Source organism: Anomaloglossus baeobatrachus, chromosome 6, assembly GCF_048569485.1.
Source record: "Anomaloglossus baeobatrachus isolate aAnoBae1 chromosome 6, aAnoBae1.hap1, whole genome shotgun sequence".
In the NCBI taxonomy this organism is placed as follows: domain Eukaryota; kingdom Metazoa; phylum Chordata; class Amphibia; order Anura; family Aromobatidae; genus Anomaloglossus; species Anomaloglossus baeobatrachus.
The window spans coordinates 146,938,351-146,959,286 of NC_134358.1; the positions used below are offsets into that span (position 1 = coordinate 146,938,351).

General features: G+C 46.6%; 1 protein-coding gene across 1 annotated transcript; it reads left to right on the forward strand.

Moving 5' to 3' along the window:
- The first annotated feature begins 18,629 nt into the window (after positions 1 to 18,629).
- On the forward strand, positions 18,630 to 20,486 carry CEBPD (CCAAT enhancer binding protein delta). The gene has a single exon (XM_075353288.1). The coding sequence runs from the start codon at positions 18,772 to 18,774 to the stop codon at positions 19,615 to 19,617; it is 846 nt and encodes a 281-aa protein (XP_075209403.1). The 5' UTR covers positions 18,630 to 18,771; the 3' UTR covers positions 19,618 to 20,486.
- The last annotated feature ends 450 nt before the right edge of the window (positions 20,487 to 20,936 follow it).

Genomic DNA, 20,936 nt, shown 5'->3' on the forward strand with positions numbered 1-20,936 from the left:
ATAAGCAATTTGCTTTGGAACTGACGCCCTTCCTGACTAAGACCTTTAACTCCATATCCTCAGCTTGCCCCTTCGCCGCGCAAACCCTTGCGGCTACCATAACGGTGATTCCCAAGCCTGGGAAGGACCCGTCTTTATGCTCCAACTACCGCCCTATCTCTCTTATAGGAGTAGATGTCAAGATCTTCGCCAAATTAATAGCTAACCAGTTGTCCCCGCTGTTGCCTGCCTCAATCCATACTGACCAAACTGGATTTGTCCGAGGTAGAGAGGCGCACGATAATACTATTAAAACTCTACTTTTGACCTCACATATGTACAGACAAGGTACTCCAGCCTGCCTTCTATCGATCGATGCCGAGAAGGCATTCGATCGTCTCAACTGGACCTTTCTACGCTCCTCCTTGAGGCAGCTGGGAATCGGCCAAACTATGTTAGAGAGAATTTTTGCCCTGTATCATAAGCCCTCAGCACGAGTTCGAGCCAACAATACTCTATCTTCTCCCCTGCAAATATCTAATGGCACTAGACAGGGGTGCCCCTTTTCACCCCTTCTATATGTAATAGCCATGGAGCATTTGGCTATATCCCTTCGAAACTCTCCCGATATAAAGGGCTTTGATGTAGGTCAGAAAGATTATAAACTTGCCTTATACGCTGATGACCTACTTCTATATCTAACAAATCCGGAAATCGCCTTTCCAATTCTCATCCCGGAATTCCAACGTTTTGGCATAGTTTCTAACTTCAAAGTAAACTACTCAAAGACAGAGGCCCTTAATATTACTCTCCCTACCACACAAGTCAATAGACTGAAATCCGCCTTCCCATTTAAGTGGGAGATCCAATCTATCAAGTATCTTGGGATATCTGTTTTTGCCAATCCAGATGAGTTGTTTATGGCTAATTACCCCCATTGCTTACTAGAACTCTTTCTGATCTAAATAGATATAATCGGGGACGACTTTCCTGGTTTGGCCGGATCAATGCCCTCAAGATGGACATACTCCCGAGGTTCCTTTACTTATTCCAAACAGTCCCGATCAAAGTTACTAAACAATATTTCAGACAACTCCAGAGAGCATGTAGCAGATTCGTCTGGGGGAAGGGGAGACCTCGGATTCGATACGCCACACTGGTGAGACCCAAATCCAGGGGAGGCGCTGGTTTACCTAATTTTGAAAAGTATTACCAGAGTGTCCTCCTCACGAGGGTCTTGGATTGGAGATTTAACGATCTCAATAAACAGTGGGTGGGCGTTGAGTCCCATCTCTCCCTGTTCCCTCTGGCACGGCTTCTATGGGCCCCCCTTCAACAGAGACCGGCGGTTTCGGGATTTCAACCTCTGACTCAGGCGCTCATGCTTTTTTGGGACAGGCATCTGGAGACGTAAAACTTATCCCATAGATCGGGGAGTATGAGCTCACTCTTTAATAATCTCGACTTCCCCCCTGCGTCGGAGAGATCTAGCTTCTTATGTTGGGACTCAGCAGACGGAGTTACCCTGGGACAGGTTGCTAGGAAGCTATCTGGAACGGCGTCTTTTGAAGCTTTGCAGGAATCCTGCCCGGGGAGGAGACTATCCTGGTTGGAATATACTCAACTGACCACATTTATAAAAAGGAAATTTCCGGGAAATGCACTATTATCCAAATCTACACACTTTGAGACCTTAATTTCATTAAATGCCACGCCGCAACATGCCATCGCATTGAACTACAATCTCTTATGTACAGCCCAATATAAAGGTGCCCCAACGTATTTGGAGGCCTGGCAAAGAGAGCTCCAGATTACGTTGTCAGAACAAGATCATCTCAAAATCTTTACACTCTCTCATAAAATGTCCATTTCCTGTAGTGCACAGGAGAAAAATTTTAAAATTCTTACACGCTGGTACAGATGCCCTGACGTATTGCATAAGATATACCCCACAGTACCAGATACCTGCTGGAGATGCGGAGACGAAATTGGTACTATGAAACATATATGGTGGGATTGCTCCTTGATAAGGTCATTCTGGGATTCCATTTTTGAAATATACTTTCAACTATCGGGTATTTGGGTAATTCCTACTCCTCAAATAGCTTTACTGTCCCTAATCCCTGGATCTGTCTCTGTGACCAAAAGAGGTGTCGTACGCTTTCTTCTCATTGCTGCTCGTATGATGATTCCAAGACATTGGAAGACAACTTCAACCCCCTCTGTAAGGGAATTTTTGGAGGAGATGAATATATTGGAGCGTATGGAGTCCTTGATGGCAGATGATGGGGACAAATGGGATAAACATGCTGGCACGTGGTCTTCCTGGCTCCTTTTCCGGGAGACTCCGAGATTTACGTCTTGGCTCAGATAAGGGGCTTTACACAGGTCTTTCCTTCCTTGGGTTCCTTTAGTTGATATTTGCAATCTCTAAGAGGATTCGTTTACCTGACGCCGGAATTCTTTGGACACCCAACCTTCTCCTACCTATCTATCCATATCTTCCCCCCCCCCTCCTCTCATACCCTCCTCTCTTTCCTATACCTATCTTTTTCCTCCTTTGTCTCTCTTTCTAACCTTCACTCAGTCTTTATAGTTAAAATAGTTTCCGTAATACTGCTTTGAGTTGACATGCCATGATACGGTATAACCTGAATTGTCTTGTTTTAACTGCATTATCTGTTATGGTCTCTTATGTGACCATTCTTATCCTGATAAAAGTTCTCTTACAATACAGTGCTACATGCTTGATCCACATGTTTGGATCAACCTTGACTTTTGTTTGATTACATCTTATTCGTGTTATAAGCAATGCTTTGTTCACTTTTTCTTAAACCCAATAAAATTATTTACAGAAATATTATGAGTACCAAAAGGTTATATTGACAGAATGAGTTAATGCAGCAAGTCAATATTTGCAGTGTTGACCTTTCTTCTTCAGGATCTCTGCAATTCTCCCTGGCATGCTCTCAATCAACTTCTGGATCAAATCCTGACTGATAGCTGTCCATTCTTGCATAAGCAATGCTTGCATTTTGCCAGAATTTGTTGTTTTTTGTTTGTCCACCCGTCTCTTGATGATTACCCACAAGTTCTCAATGGGATTAAGATCTGGGGAGTTTCCAGGCCATGGACCCAAAATCTCTGTTTTGTTCCATGAGCCATTTAGTGATCACCTTTGCTCTATGGAAGGTGCTCCATCATGCTGGAAAAAGCATTGTTGGGCGCCAAACTGCTCTTGGACAGTTGGGAGAAGTTGCTCTTGGAGGACATTCTGGTACCATTCTTTATTCATGGCTGTGTTTTTAGGCAAGACTGTGAGTGAGCCGATTCCCTTGGCTGAGAAGCAACCCCACACATGAATCGTTTCAGGATGCTTAACAGTTGGCATGAGACAAGACTTGTGGTAGCGCTCACCTCTTCTTCTCCTAATAAGCTGTTTTCCAGATGTCCCAAACAATTGAAAAGGGGATTCATCTGAGAAAATGACTTTATCCCAGTCCTCAGCAGTCCACTCCCTGTACCTTTTGCAGAATATCAGTCGGTCCCTGATGTTTTTTCTGGAGAGAAGTGGCTTCTTTGCTGCCCTCCTTGAAACCAGGCCTTGCTCAAGTAGTCTCCGCCTCACAGTGCGTGCAGAAGCACTCACACCAGCCTGCTGCCATTGCTGAGCTAGCTCGACACTGCTGGTAGTCCGATCCCGCAGCTGAAACAGTTTTAAGATACGGTCCTGGCGTTTTCTGGTCCTTCTTGGATGCCCTGGAGCCTTTTTGGCAACAATGGAAGCTCTCTCCTTGAAGTTCTTGATGATGCGATAGATTGTTGACTGAGGTGCAATCTTTGTAGCTGCGATACTCTTCTCTGTTAGGCCATTTTTGTGGAGAGCAATGATGGCTGCACATGTTTCTTTAGAGATAACCATGGTTAACTGAAGAGAAACAATGATACCAAGCACCAGCCTCCTTTTAAATTGTCCAGTGGTGTCATTCTTACTTAATCAAGACTGATTGATCGCCAGCCCTGTCCTCATCAACACCCACACCTGTGTTAATGGAACAATCACTAAAACAATGTTAGCTGCTCCTTTTAAGGCAGGAATGCAATGATGTTGAAATGTGTTTTGGGGGTTAAAGTTCATTTTCTTAGCCAATATTGACTTTGCAAGTAATTGCTGTTAACCTGATCACTCTTTATGACATTCTGGAGTATATGCAAATTGCCATTAGAAAAACTTAAGCAGTAGACTTTGTAAAAATTAATATTTGTAGCATTCTCAAAACTTTTGGCCATGACTGTACAGGATTCATATGCGGAAGGGATACCAAGATCTACAAGGTCCAGACGGTTAGCAGCACCAAGGCGGCAGGCATGGGATGGTGGGGGAGAGGGATTAACAAGGGCGCATAGTAGCAGCCAAACTGTTGAGGAAGGTGCAGGAGCCCAGGAAGAAATGGAGGATGAACTGGCGATGGGCATGGAAGACTCAGCAGATGAGGGAGACCTTGATCACATTTCTGTTGTGCAAGGTTGGGGGGAGAGGGCAGAAGAAGGAAGCATGATTCTCACCTCGCCGCCACCAACACAGCAAGGACTTGGTCCTCCTGGATGCGCAAGACACATGAGCGCCTTCTTGCTGCACTACCTACAACATGACCCTCGGATTGTCAGAATTCAAAGTAATGCTGACTACTGGGTTGCCACACTCTTAGATCCCTAGTACAAGTCAAAATTTGGTGAAATAATTCCTGCCATAGAAAGGGATGCACGTATGCAGGAGTATCAGTAGAAGCTGTTACACAATATGAGATTGGCTTTTCCACTAAACACCAGTGGTGCACAGAGTGAATCTCACAGTTCTAACTTGCCAACAATGGGATTGTCAAGTCATCACTCAAACCGTACCAGCAACACCGTATCTGGTGGTAACAGCAATTTAATTGAATCGTTTCATGAATTTTTTAGACCATCCTTTGCAAGGCCACAAGACACAAGAAGTCTGACACATAGTCCATGCCTGGAGAGGATGATACAAAAGTATCTCCAAATGAATATCGATGTAATGACTGTGCAACTGGAGCCTTGTTCATTTTGGGCTTCCAATCTGGAAAAATGGCCTGAGCTCGCCACTTACGCCTTGGAGATCGTCGTGTCCCGCAGCCAGCGTTCTCTCGGAACATGTATTCAGTGATGCTGGGGGTGTGCTGACAGATAAGCGCACGCGTCTGTCCAGTGACAATGTGGACAGATTAACGTTCATCAAGATAAACAAATCATAGATCCGCAAGGACTTTTCTACCCCTGTGTCATGCTGGGGAGAGTAAAGGCTTGTGTATTTTTGAATGTGCTTCATGCAAATCAACATTTTAAGTTTGCAACTGTGGGACAATTAATGTCACTTAAGTGGTGTCTGTGGCCAATTTTTTTTAAAAAATGGAGACTCTTGTTGGAGTCCACTTGCTGTGTTTTACATGATTTTGGAAGGGCATGACATGCCTATATCTGTGTCTTCTCCTCCTTTTACTCATCCAGCTCTTTTCTTTCAGCATGAGTATATGTACTTGTCACTTTTCCATGTGTTTATGGTGTCTTCTGAGTTGTTTGTCACCTTTTGGACACCTTAGAAGGTGTTTCCTGTGTGTTTGTATGTGTTTGCCTGCCATTGTTTTCAATGGGGTTTGATGAACGTTCGTCGAACACACCCGCCATTCGACGAACCGAACTCTAACACTAGGGTGGTGGCTCATCTCTAGTAGTAATACTGCAGCAATTAACACATGCTCCAATAACTGATACCAGCGCAGAGGGGTGGCAGGGTTAAAATTCACTTATATTAACACATTACAATCAAGGATGCCGGGTCAGAGGTGTGGGCGGGGGAGTGAATATTAAGATTCCATTAACGGGTGACCCAATCACTGATGCTAATGTAAAATATAAAACATCTCCTGAAAATAAGCCCTAGCACATCTTTTGGAGACAAATAATGTAAGACTAATTTTCGGGGAAACACGATAGGTTTTCTGTCACCTGTGCTAAGAATTCATTTTGTTCGTGCACACGATCCCAAACACGAGCTTTCCTGAGAAGCTCGTGTTACAGTTCCGGGTCCAGTTCAGGTCCATGGGCTGAAAAAAAAAAACTATTGAAAAACATTCTGATTATACTTACAGGTCCCGCAACGCGTCCTACAGACTCTGTCTCCCGGCCACTTCTGCTTCCTCGTCCGATCATTGCTGTGCCCCCGAGTAACCACCACTGATTAAACGACCTTCCATGACGTCATAGCCATATGACCAGTCTGGTGTGAATGTTGTACAGACATTGGCTTACAGACTGGTTACATGGCTATGTCTTCATGGAATGTCCTGTTACTTTCCAGGGGTATTCATTGCATTGCTCGGCACGCGGCAGCCTTCGGCTGTTGGCCGTATTCGCGGTGATGTCAGAGTTCACCCGAGTCTATGGCTCATGGACTCGATTGAGCTTTGACTGTCACTGTGCGAGTGTCGACACACTCTCCCAACCGGAGCGGGTCGGCTGCATATATTTCCATGCAGCAGAGACGCGAGTGTCAAGCGTGCGGGGTGATGCATGAGTCATACGCAAGTGGAATCATACCCTCAGTGTCAGCCTGCTTCTCACTCTGTAGAGACACTTTTTCTATACAGAGAAATGAAGCAGAGATGACATGGTTCTCTTTGCTTCTTGGTCTGTATAGACATTTGTCAAAAAGCACAAGGTGTGCCATACTCAGGGACATGGCCAAGGTAAGGAAGGCTGAAAAACGACTACCTTTGAACAAGAAACATAAGCTAAAACGTCAAGACTGGGTCAAGAAATATCTTAAGATTGATTTTTCAAAGGTTTTATGGACTGATGAAATGAGAGTAACTCTTGATGGGCCAGAGGCTGGATCAGTAAAGGGCAGAGAACTCCACTTCGACTCAGACGCTAGCAAGGTAGAAGTGGGGTACTGGTATGGGCTGATATCATCAAAGATGAACTTGTGGGACCTTTTCGGGTTGAGGATGGATTGAAGCTTAACTCCCAGACCAACTTCCAGTTTCTGGAAGACAACTTCTTCCAGCAGTGGTACTGGAAGAAGTCGGTATCGTTCAAGAAAAACATGATTTTCATGCAGAACAATGCTTCATCACATGCATCCAACTACTCCACAGTGTGGCTGGCCAGTAAAGGTCTAAAAGATGAAAAAATAGTTACATGGCCTGCTTGTTCACCTCATCTGATCCCCATAGAGAACCTGTGGTCCCTCATAAAATGTGAGATCTACAGGGAGGGTAAACAGTACACCTTTCGGAACAGTGTCTGGGAGGCTGTGGTGGCAGCTGCACGCAAACAGATCAAGCAACTGACAATCTATGGATGGTACGCTGTGGAGTGTCATCATAAACAAAGGTGGCTATATTGGGCACTAATTTTTGGAGTTTTGTTTTTGCATGTCAGAAATGTTTATTTCTAAATTTTGTGCAGGCACTGTATTTTTCGGATTATAAGACGCACTTTTCCTCCCAAAAATTTGGGAGGAAAATGAGGGTTGCGTCTTAAAATCTGAATGTAGTAATCACAAGAAAAGCGCTTGACCAAAGGCACTCACTCCAAATTTAAAGTAATATAATACGATTCTTTATGTATCAAAAAGTTTTAATCCACACATACAAAATACAACACAGTGCAGACATATTAAAAACACCAAGGACAATAGTAATGAAAACCAATCCAAAAAATCTTCTCCAAGAAATATATATTGTACCAGAATCACCATAGTTCAAAATGCAAGACAATACAGATAAAGAGTCAGAAAAATAACCATCTTATAAATAGGTATATACTGAGACAGACATTCTATCTTTCAAGCAGCATTATTACCAAATGGTCAAAACAGCAGCTGCAATGCCTCATAGGGAATCACCATGATAGGAACTCTTTGCCTATCTAAAAATGGAAGTGGAGAACCTGGCCCTAAATCTGAATGTAGCTTACCAGGTGCTGCCGGCGCTGGTCAGTACGGCGCTCGTGTGCATCAGGCGACGCCACTCTGCGCACGTCTGCTCTGTTCTGCTCGGCTCTGTGCGCGGCTGCTCCGGTCTGCTCGGCTCTGTGCGCGGCTGCTCTGGTCTGCCCGGCTCTGGGCGCAGCTGCTCTATTCTGCTCTGACTCACCGCCCCCCCCCACCCCCTCCCACTCCCGGAGCAGAGCGGCGTCACCGGCCCTGGACAGAGCAGAGACTGGGCTTCCCTCTGTAACATTGCCAACATCACCGTACTCCAGTACCGCCCCTGCCTTCTGTGACACCCGCTCCGCTGCTGCCCCCTCTCCCTGGTAAGACCCCACCAGATTATAAAACGGACCCCATATTTTTATTTTTCACCTTTTTTTTTTCCTCCAAATATGGTGTGCGTCTTATAAGCCGGTGCGTCTTATAAAACGAAAAATACGGTATATTGGTTTACCTGGTGAAAATAAACAAGTGAGATGGGACTATATTTGTTTTTTATTAAGTTGCCTAATAATTCTGCACAGTAATAGTTACCTGCACAAACAGATATCCTCCTAAGATAGCCAAATCAAAAAAAAACAAACACCACTTCCAACTTCCAAAAATATTAAGCTTTGATATTTCTGAGTCTTTTGGGTTGATTGAGAACATAGCTGTTGATCAATAATAAAAAAAATTCTCAAATACAACTTGCCTAATAATTCTGCACACGGTGTAGACTCCACACAGTTTGATGGCCCTCACAGTCCCCCCACGAGTACTGACTTAAGGCCTCTTCTCCACTAGCGTTTTTTAAATCACAGCGATACTCGGCTTAAAATGTGAGTCGAGTATCCTGCGTGTGATCTGCGTACAGTGTGTGTTTTTTTCCTCACATAGCATCCGTATGACATGTGAGCGTCATGCGAGTGCTATGAGAGTTTTTAGGTAAGCAGTGTAGGGCTGGCTACGGGAGAAATCTCCTGTAAAACCAGTCCTGGCCGCGGTTACCTGCACTCAGCTCCGGAGCTGTAACCTGAGCTCCAGCGTCTGCCTGATCTGTTTGCAGCTGTGCTGACCTGACCAGCAATTGCCGGGGAATCCATCACTCGGCGCTCGCTGTTCAGGCTGCAGTCTGGAGCTCAGGTGACAGCTCCGGGGTTCAGTGCATGTAACCGCGGCCAGGACTGGTTTTACAGGAGATTCCTCCGGTAGCCAGTCTGACGCGGGATGCAAGTGCCAAGATCCGTGTGACATGCGCGTGCCACCCGGATTCTGACTTGCATGGGGGTGAGAGCGCTGAGAATCGCATCAAATCGCAGCATGCTGCGATTTCAAGGAGAGCCCGTGTATCGTCTGAGAAAAACAGGGAAATGGAGACAGCATCATTAGAAACCATTTGCAAGATTGCAAACCGTTTCTCAATGCAAGGGAATTTGCAGGAAAAAAACGCTAGTGGAGAAGAGGCCTAAAAGAAAATAACGTTGCTCTGTTCCCCCAATATGCTGCTTTGACCTGTACAACATGTGGATTGAGGCTTTGCACAACAGTTGTGATCTAGTGACGTCATCGTGCTCGCTGCCCTGAGATTTAAAAGCACAGGCTGAATGGTGGAACAGGGAGCGAACGTCATCTGCATCCTGAGGATGAAAATACCGTTGAAATTGTGACGCTGGGCAAGAAGGGCCCTGTAGCGGCTGAGTGGTCTGCTGTTATTGGTAGAGCATTAAAGTGACACTAACAGTAAAAGATTAACAAGGTTTTTCTAATCCTTTGTTAGTCACAAAATCATGAATAACGTTGTAACAGAAAATCAGAAATCTTCCTGAATAAAATATTCAACGCCAACACAATACTAAAATAAGCCAAAATTAAATTACAGTGGAGCCCAGTTTAGAGCGGAGTAGTTGAGAGCCGCATTTTTTTTTTATTAAAAAAAACCCCCATCATTGAAATATAACTAAAAGGCAAGTTGGGTGATTGGGTCCTACGATCAGGAAATGAGTGGGGGTCCCTGCATCTATCAGACATTATTCTGCACAGCAACTAGAACCTTTTACAATTACTCAAGTACCTATTTACAATCCAACTAGCTCACTGTATCCACAAGATGGCGCTGACATCACTGTTTTCATTAACAGGAATGTGACATATACAACCATGAAATGGTCAGAATAGCTGGACATTACGACTGCGGGGAATTTCCCTAATAAGAGCGTCAGAAATAACTAAAGAAAACATTCTGGGAAGTTACAAAGGCAAGCGCTTGTTAATTAACTCATGAATTGTACATGTAATTGCTGGCCACTGGTTTCTGGATGGACAAAGAAAACAAATAGCAGGATCTCATTTAATGTAAATCAATTACTAGAAAAGGGACAAATAGTGGAAGTTACTGTTAATGTGAGAATATAGCTGATTTTTTTCCCATTTATGCCTCCTGAATCTAGTATAAGATCTTGTCCTCAATACATCCATGCGGTATAATAAGGGGCTCCGTCTCAATCCCCTAAAAGAAGGATTTAAACAGACTGCAGTGATGTGAACAGATTTGGCATGGACTCTGGATAATCCATTCAGATGGGCACAGAAATGTGGTATAGAGTAAGCAAGCGTGTCCCAATTTTACAAGTATTTTATCTCAAAACAATGGCTGAATATTATTTAAAATTATACAACTACGTGTTGCACATAGCATTGTACAATTACCATTGCATTAGACATACACCACGACACGAAGAAAAGGGCCCTGAAAAGCCACAGAATGTGCTGCTCATGGCAGGAGCCCAATGGCACACACACTGTATGTTCTTTCTATGATTATATACTATTATCCCCTTGTAGGTGACAGGAAAGACTTTGCCCCCTGTACTGACAGGACTCTCCAAAGTAAACTAGTGTAAATCCACAAAAACCACATCTATACACCGGATAATGGCATCAGAAGTCTAGGTTTGCTCTGAAGTAGAGCAGAAAGCATTAACTCCAACTTATAAAGATCTGGATTAATGTGTGAATGATAGATACTTTAAACCAGACATGTTCATAAACAGCAGCAACAAGATACCAACTTGATAAACATGAGGGCAGACATCCCTGGAGAGACTCGTCCTGGCTCTTAGCAGAGATTAGGGGTCAGCAGGGGGGAGCTGTCTGCCATATAAACCAGTGGTCCTGGTGAGAAGCTGTCTACATCTGTTGAAGAAAAAAGAAAAAAAAAAAAGATGCCACAGTAATTGAAGGCGTCACTGTATTAGAAAATAAATATCATTAATATACAGTTACATTTGTATACCTATATTAACCGTTTCAGCCACAGACATTATTTTTTATTTTTTCATAAACATAGCCGTATGAGGGCTTCTTTCTTCAGGACGAGTTGGACTTTTGAATGACTCCATTCATTTTTCATGTGCTGTACTGAAAATTGGATAAAAGTGCGGTGAAATTACAAAAAAAAGTGCAATTGCACAATGTCCCCATTTGCCATTTTCCAAGACCCATAATGTTTTCATTTTTCTGGATCCTGACCTGTGTGAGGGCTTATTTTTTTATGACTTGGGCTGTCGTTCTTTACTGATACCATTTTGGAATAGATATAATGTTTTGATCTCTTCATTGCATTTTATTGCTGGCGGTTTTATTTTTTTCTCGTTACGCTGTTTACCTATCAGGTTAATTTATTTTATATTTTAACAGATCGGATCCACCCGTGGCTGATAGAGGCACTTGATGGCTGATTAATACAGCTCTCAAGTACCGTGAAAGACGCAAACTTAGCGTGTGAACTCGTATCAAAGCTTGGGACCCAGCTGATGACTTACATGTATGTCATCAGTCATGAAGGGGTTAACACTCAGGAGGATCATACATATACAACATATAGGCCATAGGTTATCATCCCCATTATAATAGATATAGGGGTTTTGTATAATGCAAGGAGTATTGGAGCAGATGGCAGAATGTGAATGCACAATCACAGGTACAATATATCGTCGTGCTCGCACTCCTCACCTTCATTTACTTCACAAGGTAGAGCTGGATAGCCATGATGTGTGTTTTCAGCTCATTTAAGGATTGTGTTTTGTGGTGATTATTTTGGAAGCGATGCCAATAATGACAGGCATTTGATTGGTGCTTTAGAAAGTCGAGGAAAAAGTGATTGCGGCAACATTTAGATTCCAACTTCAAAAGCATCATGTATTAGCGTTTATGTTGTACTTAGGGTCTCAGAACAGAAATCTTTTACTTTGAACTGAAGAGCAGGATAGTTAAGAAAAGCGACTATAAACATGAAGCCTGAAGATGGGCTATTCTGCTGGCACCAACAAACCTGGAAGTAGTTTGCTCCCTGCAAAGAGAGGCCTCTGCTCTGAATTACCCAGGGGAGATTTATGGGATCAGTGCCCAGTTTACAGCTTCCTTGCTTTATCTCAGTCAGGAAGTCTCATCTCCAGCACATTATATCACCAGTTATACTGAGCCACTTGCAGGTGGATTATTACGCTCTATCTCAACTGATTATAGCTCTAGAATACATAAAATCCTGAGAATTCTCCAATTTTATTACAGACATTTCCCTCTTGAAATGTTAATCTTAAAAGACAATACACTATATTCAGAGCCTACTGCTCCAAAGAGGCCAATGAGTAGCAGAAATTTCTCTCCCTGAAAACATGATTCCTTTTGTCTGAGGATGTTATTTCTGTAGTGTCTATGGATGTCTGCAAACCTCAATCAGATGAATGAGACAGTCAAAGACGTTTCTGCATGGGATCTGTCAGAGTTGGTTTTCCCTCCTTCACTATCTGACTTCTAAATGAAAAACAGGCCCCCTGGTTAGTAGATGGTCCTTGCTGGTGGTTTTTCACCAATCTGACTTCTCATTTACATCCCTTTACTGTAGTCAATATAAAGAGGTTTATGTGACAGGTGCCACGCATATCCTAAATATTTACAACTGTTAGTTTAACTATCTTGTGAACATAAATTTATTGAAAGTTGCCTGAACCTGCCAATTTTTATTCGGGGGTCCTCAGTCTCCCCCAACCGACGTCAGGAAAGAGGAGCACGAAACGGTTGAAATTTCAATAGCTGATTCTTTTGTTTTCTGGGGAGATGAGGAGTCTCTCTCCCCATTAAAACACATGAACATACAGCAGAGCAGAGCACTCATATGTATAGGGGAATCCAAATTTAGCCAAGTTATCGCATGTGTATCACTAACTTACTTGGACAACCCATTCTCAATTGCTATATTCGCCTGCGTAAAGTACAAACTGCCTATACTCACCTCCAGTGGCTGGCGCCCTTACAGTGACGTTGGATCTTTATCACGCGAACCCTGCAGCTAATCAGCGGACACTTTGCTCTCACTTCCTCCAGACAAAACTGACATTCAGAGGAAGTGAGCCCCAGGGAGACCCATCACCGACACAGGAGGTGAGTAAAGGCTGGATTTATTTTGCATGGAGGAATATAGCAATTGAGAAGGGGTTGTGTGACTAGTGGACAAGCCCTTTAAGTTGAAAGAGTTAACTACTGCTATATGTTTTCTGAGCCTCCTCTTCTTTAAGGAAGAACATGATGTACTTTAGATTATACACACACACCCGTTCAGGTACAATAAAGGTCACAATAGCGCACAGTAATGATTCATATAGAATTTCACTCTGCATACGCTACATGTATATAACATGACTGGGAGGAAAACTACAAGTGAATGTCCACCACTGATAATATTTGCTCTTCTTTCTATTGTCACCCAAGTTAGATATATACGGTAGCATTCTCAACATATACCAATAATGTTAGATCCATGCCTCTGGAACACAACACATGGGAAAGAGTGAGCACAACTACACCAAACATATACTGGAAAATCCAGGATAATGGAATCAAGCAAGAGGAGTCCCTTGTTGCATGCAAAAAGTGTGAAAAAGTTTATTAGTAACACAGAGAAATATTGTTAAGACCATTTAAAAATGGGAAAGATCAAAAGAATGATCTACCCATGAGCAAATTGGCACATCACCAACCAAAACCTCATGAATTAATATAAAGCATACAAGCTCAAAATAGCAGTACCAAAGGACAGTATACAGCAGTACATAGTCACCAATTGTAGGATTCACATAAATATGGTACAGATCAAAGAGAGCTAATACAATACCAGGTAAGTAAATAGTGAGGGAGGTGGTATGGGTGCGCCTGCCCCACGCGTTACGCCGGGTTGAAGCACACTTCCATTACCTATATATATTTAATGGTGGTGCCGTCCCTATTTTGTTCTAAGATCCATGCCTCAGACTGTAGGGGCATATTAGATTCAGTACATCTACATGTACAGGTTCTGATGAGTGGGACAGTCACAGAAATGTCTGCAGAAAATCTGCCAGTCCCCATTACTCCCATGATTGTAGCATCAGAAAGCCACATGATGTTTTGGGGGTTAATAGAGGCAAATCTGTGGTAACTGGACATGCACCTAAATAGGTAGCTGTCAGCTAAACACTTTGGGTGACTGCTATCTTCCTTGAGAACCCCAGAAGTATGGCGAGTCTCAGGGTGGCCAAGCATGCATGCTATTGGATTGGGAATAAGTAGAATGCTGTTTAGTGCTGAACAGAAAATATGTTGAAATCAGAGATGCCCCTTGCTTATTATGTCGTTAAGGGCAATACTCCTTATCTCAATCACAAAAATATCCAACCATGATGTAAATTTTGCCCTTGTTAAAACTGTCCCATAGAAGTCACAGACGATTTTGCTTTTGTAGTGACTCGAGAAAGATGTCAGATTGTGATGAAGTCCTGTTATAAGCTGCTCAATATATTGGTGAAGGCCATAGTGTAGTAGAGCTATGGTTTTACTACTTTAGAATGTTTAAATAATTCCATAAAAGTTTTTTACTATGACTATATCCTAGATAACAGCAAAGTCCCTGTTGGTATAACGCGGGGTCTGTATTCTGCGAAGTGACCGGTCAGTGGAATATATGTAAGAAATGGGGTTTTGCCATCGAAGGTCAAAAAGGTCAAGTACTTGAACCCCCACGTTATGCTTTCCATGGCACTCACCTTAATTGGAGATGGGAACACCCACGACTTGGATCCCCCTATATAAGGCACCAACAGAAAACGCCATACCCTTTGAGGCAGTCGGAGGCCATCATGTTACCCCAAGGATGTCACCACAGCCTGCCAAAAACAGCACAAAAGGATATGCTTGTTTGTGAAGGGGCAAAAAACAGTAAGGCCCCATATGGACACCTTAGTATTAAGATTTTATATGGTGTCAAGTTGCTCCAAACTGGAAGAAAGTAGTGTTTGTTCCTAAAATGCAGATATGTACACAGTATATCGGTCCCTTACATGTACACACCGGCATGTGGGGAATAAATCTGATGTGTACAGGGGGTCTAGGCTTTTGCTTACAGTTCCCTGAAATAATATAACTATTTTCGCCCCTTAGAAAGACCTGTTTTCATCAGTGTTTGGTCTGTGCCACTTTTTACCATCAGTGATTTCAAAGTATGGATAAAAATAAATGACAAATCTTCTCCCCTTGCAGTGTTAATCACGGTAGTTTGTGATTTTCACAGCCCCATAGTCTTGTATGGGTAATTTTGATTTCTGACTCCGATAAAAAACAGACAAGTCTCTGTGATGTTTTTGTGGAAACAACTTGCAAAAAACTATCAATATGACGCACAGACTAAAAGGGATGCATGTTTTATCCACAGGCGTCTGAAATAGGCCCACTCTGTGCAGCAGCTTCCGGTATATAGGACGCGGGTCCGACCAGCGCTGCGGCTGAATTGTCTGGAGTCATAAATCCTAGAAATAACCTCAAAGGCATGAAAGTGACAATGACACGACGTGTCGGGCGTTGTGCACAATACGTTTCCCACACACAGGGGGCACATTTATTAAGGTGGGCATATTCCTGAAGGGTCTGTGATGAGGACACTACCCAGCTGGCGGATGAACTGCCATAGACGGCCATCTGTATCCCGGCCGATGCTGGCGGATATGGTGTTTGTTTCTTTACCCTTTTTTTTTTCCCCAGTACAATTTTCTGGTGCACTTGCTGTATTCCCTAATTTGTCAGTAATGAACCACAGGATATACCATGGCTGCTCACAAATGCCAGGTTCAGCGCCAGTTATTCTACTCCTCCAAAGCTGAACCACCGACGGGTTAATGAGTAGGTGCGGGAGCCCTGGAACTGCTCCTCTGTCCCTGGAGATGCTCCTCTGTCCCTGGAGATGCTCCTCTGTCCCTGGAGATGCTCCTCTGTCCCTGGAGATGCTCCTCTGTCCCTGGAGCTGCTCCTCTGTCCCTGGAGCTGCTCCTCTGTCCCTGGAGCTGCTCCTCTGTCCCTGGAGCTGCTCCTCTGTCCCTGGAGCTGCTCCTCTGTCCCTGGAGCTGCTCCTCTGTCCCTGGAGATACTCCTCTATTCCTGGAGTTACTCCTCTATCCCCGGAGCTACTCCTCCGTTCCCGCACTTGGAACTGTAGAGTTGCTCCTCTATCCCCGGAGCCCTGGAGTTGCTCCTCTATCCCCGGAGCCCTGGAGTTGCTCCTCTATCCCCGGAGCCCTGGAGTTGCTCCTCTATCCCCGGAGCCCTGGAGTTGCTCCTCTATCCCCGGAGCCCTGGAGTTGCTCCTCTATCCCCGGAGCCCTGGAGTTGCTCCTCTATCCCCGGAGCCCTGGAGTTGCTCCTCTATCCCCGGAGCCCTGGAGTTGCTCCTCTATCCCCGGAGCCCTGGAGTTGCTCCTCTATCCCCGGAGCCCTGGAGTTGCTCCTCTATCCCCGGAGCCCTGGAGTTGCTCCTCTATCCCCGGAGCCCTGGAGTTGCTCCTCTATCCCCGGAGCCCTGGAGTTGCTCCTCTATCCCCGGAGCCCTGGAGTTGCTCCTCTATCCCCGGAGCTGCTCCTCCGTTCCCGCACTTGGAACTGTAGAGTTGCTCCTCTATCCCCGGAGCCCTGGAGTTACTCCTCTATCCCCGGAACTGTTCCTCCGTTCCCGCACTTGGAACTGTAGAGTTGCTCCTCTATCCCCGGAGCCCTGGAGTTACTCCTCTATCCCCGGAGCCCTGGAGTTGCTCCTCCATCCCCGGAGCCCTGGAGTTGCTCCTCCATCCCCGGAGCCCTGGAGTTACTCCTCTATCCCCGGAGCCCTGGAGTTGCTCCTCCATCCCCGGAGCCCTGGAGTTGCTCCTCTATCCCCGGAGCCCTGGAGTTGCTCCTCCATCCCCGGAGCCCTGGAGTTGCTCCTCTATCCCCGGAGCCCTGGAGTTTCTCCTCTATCCCCGGAGCCCTGGAGTTACTCCTCTATCCCCGGAGCCCTGGAGTTACTCCTCTATCCCCGGAGCCCTGGAGTTACTCCTCTATCCCCGGAGCTGCTCCTCCGTTCCCGCACTTGGAACTGTAGAGTTGCTCCTCTATCCCCGGAGCCCTGGAGTTACTCCTCTATCCCCGGAGCTGCTCCTCCGTTCCCGCACTTGGAACTGTAGAGTTGCTCCTCTATCCCCGGAGCCCTGGAGTTACTCCTCTATCCCCGGAGCCCCGGAGTTGCTCCTCTATCCCCGGAGCCCCGGAGTTGCTCCTCTATCCCCGGAGCCCCGGAGTTGCTCCTCCATCCCCGGAGCCCTGGAGTTGCTCCTCCATCCCCGGAGCCCTGGAGTTGCTCCTCTATCCCCGGAGCCCTGGAGTTGCTCCTCTATCCCCGGAGCCCTGGAGTTGCTCCTCTATCCCCGGAGCCCTGGAGTTACTCCTCTATCCCCGGAGCCCTGGAGTTACTCCTCTATCCCCGGAGCCCTGGAGTTGCTCCTCCATCCCCGGAGCCCTGGAGTTGCTCCTCCATCCCCGGAGCCCTGGAGTTACTCCTCTATCCCCGGAGCCCTGGAGTTGCTCCTCCATCCCCGGAGCCCTGGAGTTGCTCCTCTATCCCCGGAGCCCTGGAGTTGCTCCTCCATCCCCGGAGCCCTGGAGTTGCTCCTCTATCCCCGGAGCCCTGGAGTTGCTCCTCCATCCCCGGAGCCCTGGAGTTGCTCCTCTATCCCCGGAGCCCTGGAGTTACTCCTCTATCCCCGGAGCCCTGGAGTTGCTCCTCCATCCCCGGAGCCCTGGAGTTGCTCCTCCATCCCCGGAGCCCTGGAGTTACTCCTCTATCCCCGGAGCCCTGGAGTTGCTCCTCCATCCCCGGAGCCCTGGAGTTGCTCCTCTATCCCCGGAGCCCTGGAGTTGCTCCTCCATCCCCGGAGCCCTGGAGTTGCTCCTCTATCCCCGGAGCCCTGGAGTTGCTCCTCCATCCCCGGAGCCCTGGAGTTGCTCCTCCATCCCCGGAGCCCTGGAGTTGCTCCTCTATCCCCGGAGCCCTGGAGTTACTCCTCTATCCCCGGAGCCCTGGAGTTACTCCTCTATCCCCGGAGCCCTGGAGTTACTCCTCTATCCCCGGAGCTGCTCCTCCGTTCCCGCACTTGGAACTGTAGAGTTGCTCCTCTATCCCCGGAGCTCTGAGGCTGTTCAATTAACCCCGGAAGCCCTGGAGCTGCTCCTCCATCCCCGGAGTCCTGGCCACCGCCTCCTCCCTCCCAGGATTGTGCGGGCGGGGAGGGCGCAGGACGTATATATCCAGCCGTAGCGCGCTCTGCCCTCACTCACTGACAGCAGCACGAACAGCGGCTATACACACTAGCAGCGCCACCAAGCGGCCGGCCAGCGCACTGCACGTTCCTGTGACAGCTGAGCCAGTGACATCTCCTGTGCCATCCTCACCAGTCACTCACATGAGCGCCCTGTCCATGAGTCTGGAGCCGCGCTGTGTGTCTCCCTATGCCGCCTGGTGCATGGAGCCGACCAACTTCTACGAGCAGAGAGTGAGCAGCTCCCCTACTCTCTGCAAGCCACGGGCCATGTGCGATGACTCGGAGCCCCCGGTGGGCGGCGGCGGCGGCAGCCTGGCAGAACTGAGCGCAGCCCCGGCCATCTACGATGATGAGAGCGCCATAGACTTCAGCTCGTACATTGACTCTATGTCCTCGGTGCCCAACCTGGAGCTGTGTAATGACGAGCTGTTCGCGGACTTGTTCAACAACAACCACAAGGGCGGAGATCGGGCAGAGTGCGGCACCGACTACCTGAGCGGCCTCCTGACCCCAGCGCACCCGGGCAAGCTGAAGCGGGAGCCGGAGTGGAGTGACAGCGACGTGTCCTCTCTGCACCGTCAGATCGCCACCTGTGCCCAGACCAGCATGAGCCTGCAGCCCACCCCGCCCACCTCCCCGGAGCCCTGCAGCGCCTCCAGCTCCGCCTGCCCCTCTCCAGCCTCCTCCACCGCCGCCACCAAGGACAGGACCGGCAAAAAGAACGTGGACCGCTTCAGCCTCGAGTACCGGCAGCGCCGGGAGAGGAACAACATCGCGGTGCGCAAGAGCCGGGACAAGGCGAAGAAGCGCAACCTGGACATGCAGCAGAAGCTGCTGGAGCTCTCCTCCGAGAACGAGAAGCTGCACAAGAGGATCGAGCTCCTCACACGGGACTTAACCAACATGCGCCACTTCTTCAAGCAGCTGCCCCCCACAGCCACCGGCGGCAGCTTCCTCTCCGGCCTGGGGGGGATAGATTGCCGGTAACCTGCTGCCAAGTACTAGAACTCTAATGATACCCAACGCTGATACCTCAGCCCAGCCAGCAGAGGGCTCCCGTGAGCAGGGAGGCTGCACAGACACCCATGTGCTGGGACTTTAAGACTGAGCCAACACCAGACTGTTTTCTATTATTATAGTGCAATAATGCTGTGTTGCCAATATCTTGCAGAAGAGACTGGGAGTGTGATGCCCCTTGTGTGCCAGGCAGCGTGATCTCTGGCATTAAGGTATCAATCAAGTGCCAAAGAGCTGGCTTCAAGCATTGCAGGGTGCCAGCGCTTTTCTCTATTACCTGATGGATGTGATGCGGCTTCAGCCTGGCATAGATGCCGGGAGGTACGACCTGTAGCCTGGGCATGGACTGTTTGCTATGGTGCCCTCCCAGTGCCTTGTTATTGTCCTGCTAGAACCAATGTGGAGCCATCCCAGTAGCAGACGCATTTGACATGTTCTGTTGTGCCTTACTTGGGCTGAAGCAGCCTGTAGCTGGAAGTACTGTATGGGGAAGGCACATTTTGGGCAGTGCCAAACAGAAATTGTGCTGGTCTTCAGTTTCTCTAATGAATGTGTGGCCTTTAATCGGGCTTACCCCCTTTGGAAATATAGAACTATAAATATATTATATATGTATTTTCCTCTCTATAAAACAAAGCTAAAACATTTCCCTTCCTTAAATTATTTTTGTAATTTTTGTTTTCTATATCCTGTATTGATGCAGCTATGGTACATGTGTAAAGTGATTTCTGAGATAAGACTTTGTATTGTAGATATTAGGGACAGAGAATGAGCATGCTCAACTTTTTATATGATCATTTTTACAGCATTTTTAAGAATAAAACTGTAAAATGCACCAATACTTGTGTCTATGGTTTATTACTAATGCATGTGGGAATAACGTCTATCAGGAGGGTTCAGATACAGATGTTGCAGAATCGTCATTTGTAGATTCTCCTCCCCGATGGGAGGCCACAAATCACCATTCTTGAAGTCATCCTGTGTTGAGATCATGACAAATGACAAACTCAGGATCTACCTCTGTATACGACACATTTTCCACCACTACTCTGGTTAATCAATAATCTAAAAAGCTGGGTCAGGCCATTCCAGCTGCAAGAAGGTAATCTACCTAGTCCCACGTGATGGGCAGGAATACTTATGTCATACATTGGACTTATACACTGTGCACTTTCTGTGACCAGCATTCAGAGTAAGCAGGGGCACAATGCACAAATCCACTAAAGGTGTGAGTGCAGAGGTTTCTTTAGGGCTCGTGCGCACGTTGCGTAATTGCATGCATTTATGCT

Bases quoted from the DNA above. Each gene is read 5' to 3' on its own strand.
- CEBPD (XM_075353288.1), top strand. From the start codon at position 18,772: ATGAGCGCCCTGTCCATGAGTCTGGAGCCGCGCTGTGTGTCTCCCTAT.